This window comes from Chinchilla lanigera, unplaced genomic scaffold (assembly GCF_000276665.1).
Source record: "Chinchilla lanigera isolate Chin_1 unplaced genomic scaffold, ChiLan1.0 scaffold00051, whole genome shotgun sequence".
NCBI classification, from domain to species: Eukaryota; Metazoa; Chordata; class Mammalia; order Rodentia; family Chinchillidae; genus Chinchilla; species Chinchilla lanigera.
This window is the reverse complement of record NW_004955452.1, coordinates 17,233,137-17,244,437: the sequence shown is the minus strand read 5'-3', so window position 1 is coordinate 17,244,437 and position 11,301 is coordinate 17,233,137. Positions and strand designations below refer to the sequence as shown.

The following is an 11,301-nucleotide window of genomic DNA, read 5'->3' as shown; positions in this document are numbered from 1 at the left end:
GAAAGATCACTTAATATGAATCCACTTAAGGCAGTAAGGAAAATTTCATGGCAAAAAGTAAAAAAAGAATTTGCTTTTCCTTTGACTATGACTTTCAACTCTTCTATTAGAGCCAAACTTAAGCTTTAATATTTGCATGCAAGACAACTAGAAAAATGAAGTCATTTTAATATATCAATTTCTCGTTACAATTTGCCTATCAACTGGACATAATGCATGAATTGTAAAACCTTGCAGGATGTTCAGTTTTTAGGCAAATGCTGATCTAACTAGAAAGGCCAAACACAACAGTGTTAATTTAATGATACAATTCAGAGACCAGAAAAGCCCTAAGAAAGCTAACATAACTTTATTGTTTTTACACATAAGGATTCCCCAAGCCCAGAGAGTTTAAAGATTGCTATCACACGGAAGGTTGATAATAATAGAGCTGGGCCTAAAACGCTGATCTTAAAAATTACAGTAAAGATACAATAGAAAACTGAACTATAACCATGATGCTAGCTGAAAGAACAGCCACCCAAGTGTACAGAGGTCCAAGCTTCAATCAGGGCCAGGCTTTCCTGCTGTCCGATTTATTAGCACAGCTGCCAACAAAGGAGCAGGTGCAATGGTGAACCCTGTAAGTAGTCTGAAACAACACTCAGATCTCAATGCAGTTCATTCACTGAAAAATCTGACTTATTTCAAATCCAAAAAATGGAGACTGCAAAGCATTTACAGTCCACCACCACACAGCCTCAGAATAGTCTTTCAGCATCAAGATCAGTCATTCTTACCTAGAAAAGCATCCTCTGTTCCTATAAACCAACCATACTTCAAATACATTTTTATTTATTGTACTGAGCATCACACCCAGGGCTGTGCATGTGCTAGACAAGCACACTCTACCACTGAGATACACTCCCAGCCTGGGCCATGTATATTTAGAACTGTAATGTGACTTTAATTTTTTTAAAAAGTTCTTTTCTTAGTAGGTGGGTTCTGAACATGACACACACCAAAACGCACCTGTTTCATAATCCAGAGGAATCTGAATATCTGTGATGTCGCCAAAAGGAATAAAGGCAGCATGAAGAACTTTGTCGTCCACCTCTTCTGCCAGCCCTCCTGCAAACAAGTCCAGAGCTTTCTGAGCCACTGTCCTCAATAATCTTGCAGAAGTCCTTGCAGCCAATTAGCATGCAGGCCAAGGGAAGGGATCTTTCCACCTAGTCCTTTGGTCACACAGACATCTCTCATCTGCTGCCCACTCACACATACGAAGCTAATTCCATTACCTTCTTTCAGCCTCTCATCTCCAGGATTCCTGCAATAGCTTCGTAACTACTTCCCTGTTTCCATTCCCTGTCAGCTCCACAAAGCAACCCAGAGAGCTCTTGGGAAAATGCAAACATGAGCCCATCATCTCTGCTTAAACTCTCCCAAAGGTTTCTCACTGTCCCTGGACAAAGTGCAAATTCCTTAACCTCGTACACAACATTCCTCTGTGTGTACAGAGCCTTTCCACCTCTCTTGTATCCGTATCTTTTACTTTGTTTTCAATTCCCCTGGGTTTCCTGAAAAATAACCCACTGCTCCCGGGCGTCCGACCTTTTAACACCTTTGGGCTTCTGCTCCTGCCGCAGTAAACAGTTTTGTCTCTACTTGGCTTCCTGGCTAACTTCTCATCAGCTTCGGCGTCACGGCACCCACAGTTTGTTTTCACCTCTCCTGATGAATAGGTCGCTTCTTCGCGCACCCAAGCCCGTTATCCTCATCAGTCCCCACCACAGCGCTTATCAAACTGTGAGACTGACACTATTAGTATGGAAACTCCTGCCTCAAGAGCAGGTGCAGGGGCTGCGCCACTGCTGCACCACATGTATATACAATGAGTGGGCGCGAGGATTCGGGAGACCATAATATTGTTCTACGACTTCTGCCGGCCCTGGTGGACCTTAGCGGACTAGGAGTAAGGCTGGAAGGATCGCTCCTGTAGTGGGGCAAAACTGTACTGCCACAGACCCGGCCTCGACTGTTGCTCGCCGCCCGCCCCATCCAGAGACGTGTCCCTCCCCACGTCCCTCTCCCCTAGGGACCGATCCGCCCAGACTCCGCCTAGCTCCCGCGCCTGCTCACCCACGTACAACACGCGCTTGGTGGTGGCCATCTTGCTCTCGCGCGCTTCCGCCGGAAGTTGGTGTTAGACCCACCCACCCCCTTCCCGCCGCCTCGCCCCCTCCGATCGCCGCGCCCATTCACACCGCGCGCAGACGCCGCCCAGTCTCGCCGTGCTCGCGCGCTGGGCTGGTTCCTCTCGGCGTCCCGCGCCGTGAGAGTGCCGGGTGCTGGAGGACGTGCGTGAACCTGGCCCTCCCCGGGCCGGCGGTGTTATGGGAGTTAAACCTTGACCTAGACAGCAAAAATATTATCAGCAAATGATCCACTACAACTAACCTATGACTCACGGACCACCCGCCGCCTATTTTTTGACAGCCCAGGAGCTAAGAATCTTTTCTACCTTTTGAAATAGTTGGAGCGGGGAGGAATGAAAACAATAATACTTAGTAACACATGGACTTTTTGAACGTAAAGTATCATTGCCCTAAAGTTTTATTGGAACAGCCATGCTCATTGCTTTAAGTACTATTGTCCGTGGCAGCTTCACGCTACAGGGGCAGGAGACTTAATGGTCTACAAAGCCTACGATATTCATCATGCGACCCTTTAGAAAAAGAATTTGCTGACCTTTGAGCAAACCATCTAGTACATAAATCCCAGACTGACATAAGTGGTAGAAAATAATGCGGCCATCTATTTTAGATAGAGTAGGGTGTGAAGATTTCCCTGAAGTAACATTTAAAATGAAATGTGAAGGAAAAAGAGGGGCTAACAAGAGGAGCAAGTATGTAAAAGAGTTCAAAAAGAGGCGGCCAGTGCACACTCAGGGAATGAAAGGAAGTGGAGAACCTGGAATCTCTCGTGAGCTAAGCCCTTAACCAGCCAGGTCTGCGTCAGCTCAGAATTGAGTTGAATTGAATAGCTGGGCACCCACTTTGTGTCACAGGATTGCAAAACTGATTGGCATAAGGAAGAAAAACACAGTGGGTAACAGTTGTTTGCCCTTTATAATTTACATTCCTTCCTTTCTCCTTACTCACTTCAAATGACAGGTAAGGCACAAAGGCAAATTCTCTTGACTGCACCTGAATATCCAAGGTCGCCACTTCTACCTTCCAAGCTGAGAGCCAAAGCCACGGGGTCTGAGAAGCAGCTTGCCTTGGAGTGGAAAGACTCAGGGATTCCAGCAGCCTTCATAGCATGGAGCTGCCCTTGTCCAGCAGATTCCTATGATCTTTCTAGCCAGGCTTAAACATTACTGGATAGAAGAGCAAATGTTCTGCTGTGGGCAGAACAGTTGATAAAAAGCCAAGTCAAATCCTAGCGAGGAATGAACCCTGAGCACCAGCTTCTGGCCCCTCTTCTCCTGAAAGCACCTGGGGCACCCAGATCTGCTTCTGCTCCTGGCAGTACAGTGGCCAGGATGGAGGTGGACAAGAGCTCCCACCCTGCTTGTGGGCCACAGGCTGGGGTGGTTGGGAACAAGGGGAGGCAGTGGATTATCACTAAGGGAAGGGCACTGCATGATCAAGGATAGGACTCTTGACAATTTGACACCTGAACGGTACCACTCCAAATGCTAGGAGAAGGAGGAGAGGAAGCAGCAACTTCTGATCAAATTCAGTCTATGTTGGGAAGTGGTGCTAATGTAGAACTTATCTAAGTTCTCACATATATTTGTGTGTATGTAAAATGCAGCACAATTAGAAAGGAGGTGAAATGAACTATTCAGAACATTCAATATCAGGCCTTATGCTGGGGAGGTATTTCCATAGACATGTAGTCTATGTCCAGCACTGAGTAAGCTTTTTCAGGTATAGATTAGCACCCTATTTTATGCATGACACCCAGTGATGTCAAGCAGTTTACTCACATTAGCAAAATATTCATCCAATTTGTTTATGCAATATGTAGAGCTACAGTAATTATCTTTCACTTTTCTCTAAAGACCACCTTACCTTCTTTAGAAAGAGTCTCAGAAGTGACTGAGTTAGAAGGTATGAATATCAGAACAGTAAAAATGATTGTATACCATACTCTGTCTCATTAAATACTGCAGAAATGTTAGCACATGACGTCAATGATGAGCTCAGGACTAGAAGCAGACCCCTGAAGACAATAGGAAGGATTCATCTTTTCACACGGTGTTAATTTTTGGAAATTCTCATCTGTAGAGAGCTTCAGTTAGGTGAACTGAATGGAAGAGTGGGAAGCATCACTTTCCTTTATTTTCTAAGGGAGCGGTCAGACATCACAATCACACTTAGCACAATTTGTATTTGTATTTGCTTTTTACATCCCCTTTGCTTCCTCCAAAGAAAAAGCATTCTGAGAGCAAGGACCATGTCAGTTTGTTTATCCCCTGTAACTCCAGCCTACGGTGCATTGCCTTGGCATTTAGTAGAGTTTTAATATCTGATGAATGAAGCAGAGAAAAGCTTCTTTTAAATAACGTGGAAATGGAAAATTCTATTCTTAGCACATTGGGTGCTTTTGCCTCCCCCACAGAGGCTGAGTCATAGGCCACGGGCTGCCAACATTGGAGGTGCTTTTATGCAGAGCAGCAGCCCAGGTAGGAGTAGCAAGGATGGTTGTGGTGGCTCGGGTGCCAAGGGCTGCACGGTAGTGGGCTCCCCAAAGAAAAGAGTACACCAAACTGAAGCCCACTGCACTTGGCAACCTAGTCTTCAGGAGTCTTTTCCTGATCCATAACCAAGGCAGTGTTTGTTCTGGTAGTAGGAGACAGAGATGTCCAAGTCTGCCAGACCCTGGAGCTGGAGGCCGCATTTCCTGCCTCACATTATCATCTCACAGCGCTGGACTCACCAATGCCCCGGACTCTTGTCTCCTAGGGGTGACTGGTTCCATATCTTCAGACAGTGGTCCTAAAGCCTGAGCCTGCATCAGAATCATCCAGAGCTTATTCAAGCACAGATATGTCTGGGCTCCACTCCTGGCTGATAGAATAAGAAGAATGGGTAGAACCAAGAATGTTCATATCTGACAAATTTCCAGGGACATGGAAGCTGGTAGCCTGGGGACCATGATTTGAGAACCACTCTTTCTTTTTATTTGTTTGTTTGTTTGTTTTTTGTTTTTGTTTTTGTTTTTTCTTCTGGTATTGGGAATCGAACTCACAACCTTGCACTTGCCAGCCAGGCGCTATGCCACTGAGCTAAATCCCCAGCCCCGAGAACCACTCTTTCTAAGGAAAGTCATAGCACATTAAGAACAGAGCAGCAGAAGTAGTCCATTCTGGGTGTGAACAATAAGGGGGTGTCTGTAGCGCATTTTAAAACAACAATAAAGGAACTTAGCAGGGCATAGTGTCGCACACTTGTAATTCTAGCACTAGGGAGCAGGGGAAGAGCTGAGGCAGGAGGGTCTATGAGTTTGAGGCTGACCTGGGCTACATAGTGAGTTTAAAGCCAGCCTAAACTGCATAGTGAGATTCTGTCTCAAAAAACCCAAAAAAAAAAAACAAAACAAACCAACATTTTTTTCCCCCAAGGCTTTTGAAATTGACTAACTGTACCTGACAAATCATTTAAAAAGGCTGAGCTTCAGGCAAGAAGGTCAGGACTGTCATTCTTATCTGGGGCTGCTCGCATCTCTCCCCTCCCCGACCAGCACAGCCAGTGTGGCAGTGCTCTCCTAGCAGGGCTGTTTGTGCAAACCAGCAGTTGTGCTGCTGATGCTGGAAAAAAGCAATTTGACTTAGAATGCGGGGCAAAAACCATGCCCAAGTTAGTTTTTTTTGTTTGTTTGTTTTGTGGTGCTGGGGCTGGAAACCAGGACCCCAAGCATGCTAAGCAAGCATTCTAACACTAAGCTACAGCCCCAACTCATGACAAGTGGTACTGTCAGTAAAAATAGTAACTCTATAGGAATTGAATGGAGAAAACCCTGTTTTGTAGCCTAAGTTGTGGAAATGAAGATGGAGATCTTAGATATGAAAAAGCTGTGGAGGCGCTGGATGAGCTTCTCTCACATGGCTGCCCTGAAGGCTGCATCACACACATAATCATAAGGCTTCCTGGTGGACTTGGGTGTGCACAGTTGCAAGGAAGTGCTCAGAAGGCCCATTAGAAAAGCAAAGCCTGTGGAGGACTTGAAACTACCTGAACTTTCAGTGCACCCTGAAACCCACACACAGATTTATAGGCAGAGTGGAAACTTTACTGGCACTAGGTATTTGGGCAAAACCTCTGACTAATCACTGGTTTACCACTAAAATTTTTAGACACAAGGATGGCCAGTGGGAAGCCAAGATAAATAATAAAAATAAGAATTAAAAAACAACAACTAGCCAGATGCGGTAGCACATGCCTGTAATCCCTGCACTCAGGAGGCTGAGGCAGGAGGATCACTGTAAATTTGAGGCCAGCCTGGGCTACATAGTCAATCGAAGGCTAGCCTGAACTGCAAAGTGAGAGCCTGTCTCAAAAACAACAACAACAACCAAGAATCATAACTCTAGAACAAATGCCCGTAGACAGATTCTATAGATTTACTCCAGGCAATTACAAAACATCAAACAAAAACAACAAACAAGTAACAGAAACAAGCCTCAGGGGAACAAAATCACAATCTACTGTTGTTACAATATATTATTTTAAATGTCCTGTTCTCACCAAAAAATATATGAAACATGCAAAGAAACAGGAACACTCATACTCAGAAAAAAAAGCTGTCAATAGAACTATCCCTGAATAAGCCCAGATATTATATTTAGCAAAGACATCAAAGCAACTATTATAAATAAATTCAAAAAATTAAAAATAACTTTAGAAAATTAAAAGATGACAGTGACTCAACAAATAGGAAACCTTATGAAAGAATTATACAAACTATAAAAAAGAATCAAATGCAAATTCTACAGTAAAAAAGTAAGCAAAGGAAGAATTCATTAGATGGGCTCAACAGCAGATCTGAGATGGCAGAAGAAAAAACAATCAGTGAGCTTAAGGATAGTAGAACAGAAACAATTTATTTTTTTTTTTTTTGTTTTGTTTTTCTTCTGTAGGAGGAATCGAACTCATGACCTCGTGCTTGCCAGGCAGGCGCTGTGCCACTGAGCTAAATCCTCAGCCGAAGAAACAATTTAATTTGAAGAATTTAACTTGGAACAGACCCTCACCGATCTGTGGTACAATGTCAAGCATACCAACATCTGTGTGACAGGAGCCCTGGAAAGATAAAAGTGAAAGGAAAAGAAGAAATATTCAAAGTAACAAAAGGCCCAGAACTTCTCAAATTTGTAAAAGAAAGACATTTATCTACAGATCCAAGTACCCCAAGAAAGTCCAAATAGGATATATATAAAGAAATACACATTTAGACACAATGATGGTCCCTGGGAAGCTGCGATAAATAATAAAAATAAGAATTAAGAAACAACAACCAAGAGTTACCATCAAACTTCTGAAAGCCAAAGACAGAAAATCTTGGAAGTGGCAAGAGAAAAATAATTATAAAGTAAGGGGGGATAAGCCCTGAAGAAATGGAGGGTGTAAGGCACAAGAATAGTATTCAAGAGGTGGAAGGAAAGCAAAGCTATCCCATAAGATTTTATTGTTCAGGAAAGATTTTAGTGTTCTTTCAGACATGAGGTAAAGTATTAATTAATTCATTTTTCCTTTTTTTTGGTCTCTTAATATTAATGTATTTTAACTGGCATGTAAACAAAGTTCTCGTTATCTGATTTTTATTTTCCAGACTCTATTATTATTAGTTATTTCATTTCATGATTTAACTGAAAATGATTGTGGCATATGACTGAGAGGGACAGTAAAAAATTTTGTACTTGTCTTGGTTGCTTTTCTCTCCTTGCTGAAACAAAATGCCTAACGCCCAAAATGAAGGAAGGGTTTATTTAGCTTACAGTTTGTGGAGGTTTCAGTCCATACTTGGCTGGCTCTGAGGCAGAAGGCAGCAAAGCAACAAGAGCAAAGTGGGGAATGGCAGCCAAACAGCAAACAGCCAGAGCAAAAGGGAGGAATGGCTGGAAGCAGTCTCTTTCCCTCCCCTACATTGTAAACAGGCTACCCCCACCTAATGGGCGTGTAGCTCTCACATAATCTCCATGCCCTTCTCTTCCACAGGCTCAGGATGTATACAAAATAAACACCCTGGCTTCCTGGTGAGTCACTTAGCCAAACCTCTAGACTCCCCAAGTTGACACAATGTATCAACCATAACAGTACTCCAGGTACCAAATATGCCTGGTTCACTTCTAGATAAAAAAAAAAAAAGAAAAAAAAAAAAAAGAGAAATTCTTGTATTTCTGTATGTATTCATTCATTAAAGAAATATTTACAAAGCAACTTCAATATGCCAGGGAATGTTCTAGGTGCTGGCGATACTGAGGAAGTCTGTATCTTCATGGAGTTTATTTTCAAGTGATTTATTCAGGAAACATTTCTGGAGCGCTGTCATTCTATACAAGCCCAGTGCTGTTAATGCTGACTTGCACTGGTGTGTGAGAATTAGCTGTGTGCCTCTTTTTTCCAACTCCCTAGTGATGTTATGCTAGTAGTTTGGTATTGGCCATAGGGGAACATCATAGAAATAGGCAAAAATTATTCACTGTGGCTTTTGTGTTTGGAGAGCCAGTTGCTAATGACCAGCCCATTGCTGTAAGCCACCTAGTCACAGTGTCCTTCCCTGACCATTCAATCTATAGCAACCTACCCCCATTACTCAGTCGTGTCACCTTGTGCTGTTTGTTCCCCACCAATTGTTAGTTGCTATTGGTAATTGTCTTGTTCCATTGATTTATTCCACCTATGTGTTCTCTTCTTCTCCTTCTCCTTCTTTGGGTGCTGGTAATAAAAGCTAGGGTTTTGCACATGCCGGGCAAGCGCTCTACCACTGACTTGTACTCCTAACCTCCTCTATTGGTATTTATTTAATGCCTATGATATGCCAGGAATTGTTATAGTACTAGTACTGATATAATAAAACAGAGATTCCCACCCTCATGGGGGAGGTCTTACATCCAGCCAGAGGAGACAGATTAAAGAAAACAAAAAACAAAAACCAATGAAGACAATGAGGAAATGGTCCAGGATGTTAGAAAGTGATAAATTCTGTGGAAAAAGAAGAAAAAGTGCAGGAGGGCAAGTAGGATCTGAGTTATGGCCTGAGTTATGATTCTAAGTGGAGTGGTCAGGACTGGTCTCATTAAGAAAGTTATATTTGAATGAAAACCAGAGGAAGGTAAGGGAATAATCTGTTTGAAGAGTATTCCAGACAGAGGGAACAGTCAGTGGATGTCCCTAGGTGGGAGTGGGCTGGCATATTCAAGGAGCAGCAAGGCCAGTATGGTTGAATCGGTTTTCTTTTTTTTTTTTTTTGGTACCAGGAATCAAACTCACGACCTCAGGCTTGCCAGACAAGCGCTTATGCTGCTGAACTACATCCCTGGCCCAAGGCCAGTATGGGTTTTTTTTGTTTTTTTTTTTTTTTTTTTTTGGTACCAGGAATCAAACTCACGACCTCAGGCTTGCCAGACAAGCGCTTATGCTGCTGAACTACATCCCTGGCCCAAGGCCAGTATGGGTTTTTTTTGTTTTTTTTTTTTTGTTTTTCTCCGGTACCGGGAACCGAACTCACGACCTTGCGCTTGCCAGGCAGGCGCTTTGCCGCTGAGCTAAATCCCCAGCCCCAAGGCCAGCATGGTTGAAGTGAGCAAACCAGGGGGTGATCAGCCAGAGATGAGGTCAGAGAGGTCATTCAGAAGTCAGGCCACGTAAGTCTTTTAGTGACTGCGAGACCAGTGTCTGTGCTCTTTGCCCCTTTAGTTGAGATGAATTAATTCTACTCTATTTGATTTCTGTAATTTAATAATAAATCTTAATATATGATGTATTGTTCATTTTCAGAATTATCTTGGATACTTAAGAGTATTTCTTTACTCTTTTATATGAATTTTAGAGTGAATTTAACTAGTTCCACAATAAATCCTGTGGGATTTTTATTGGAATGAATTGAATTTGTAGGTTTATTCTGAGGGACAAATGACATCTTTATGATCATGAATATTGCCATCCAAAAGCATGTTAAATCTATTTAAACTTTTGTATTCTTTTTATGTCTTTAAAATATTTTATATTATCATCATGAAGGTCTAGCACATCTTCTGTGTGTTCCTAAATGCATTATAGTCTTTATTGAAACCATGAATGGATCTTTTTGCCTAATATATCTTCTGGTTTCTTATTCCTGTGTATAGGGAGATACTGATTTTTGTATATTGACCTCATACCTAGCAGTTCTATCAAATTCTTATTAGTTCAGATGGTTTTTGTATAGATTTTCTTGGGTTTTTTACTAAATTGACAATAATATTACTTGCAAGTAAAGGAAGTGTTGTCTTTTTCTAATCCTTATATCCTTATTTATTTCCCTTATGACACTGGCTAGAAGCTCCAGTACAATGTTAATAGTATCCTGATAGAGAACAGTCATAGCTTTTTGCCAAACTTTCATGTTAAGCATAAAGCTTATGTTTAGGGTAGATACTCCTTTAAAAAGTCTCCTTTCGGGGGCTGGGGATTTAGCTCAGCGGCAAAAGCGCCTGCCTGGCAAGCGTAAGGTCGTGAGTTCGGTTCCCGGTACCGGAGAAAAACCAAAAAAAATAAAAAAATAAAAAGTCTCCTTTCATTCTTAATTTGCTGTGAGTTTTTGCTATGAATCCATGCTTATTTTTATTGATTTTTCTGCATCTTAGAAAAGATTGTACAATATTCTCATTTATCAGTTAACTGGCAATTGCAGTGCCAGATTTCCTAATGTTAAATGATCCTTTTGCAAATAAAGGGAAAATTAATATCAGACCGGGGCTGATGCAAGCCTGCCTGAGTCTGATGCTGCTCCTGCACAACACTGTTTCCTTGGACACTGCAGAGTTAAGATAAACATGGGATATTGTGTATGCAGCCTTATTGTGAAGGTTTGGAGACTGTATCAGGAGACCTGCAGGCCACAGGGTCACACAGGTAGAATGTAGAAAATACTGGAGGGAGATGGAGGCTGTGGCTTCTGTAAGTCAGGGTGAACCCTCACATAACTTTGCTGTCTTGGCAACTGTACATTTTCTGTGAGAGTCAGTGGCAATGGGCTTGGAGGCTTGGGTAGCTGCTGGCCTCCCAGTGACATGAAGATGCAGCACCTTCCATATCTCCTGCCTCCTTT

The 11,301-nt window shown here is 42.5% G+C and overlaps 1 protein-coding gene and 1 long non-coding RNA gene across 2 annotated transcripts in view; both read right to left on the bottom strand.

The window, feature by feature from the left end:
• Positions 1-2,183, bottom strand: part of Ppie (peptidylprolyl isomerase E (cyclophilin E)) — a gene marked incomplete in the record, with an annotated part of 14,522 nt that extends 12,339 nt beyond the window's left edge. The window contains 2 exon segments of the mRNA XM_013519652.1: positions 1,012-1,110; positions 2,122-2,183. Coding sequence (XP_013375106.1) covers positions 1,012-1,110; positions 2,122-2,152 — 130 coding nt within the window.
• Positions 2,184-2,257: 74 nt separating this feature from the next.
• LOC106149735 lies at positions 2,258-8,027 on the bottom strand. Its single transcript, XR_001236090.1, has 3 exons — positions 7,988-8,027; positions 4,930-5,060; positions 2,258-2,394 (listed from the first exon to the last, which is right to left on the bottom strand). It is a non-coding gene; the product is annotated as an uncharacterized LOC106149735 (long non-coding RNA).
• Positions 8,028-11,301: the final 3,274 nt, after the last annotated feature.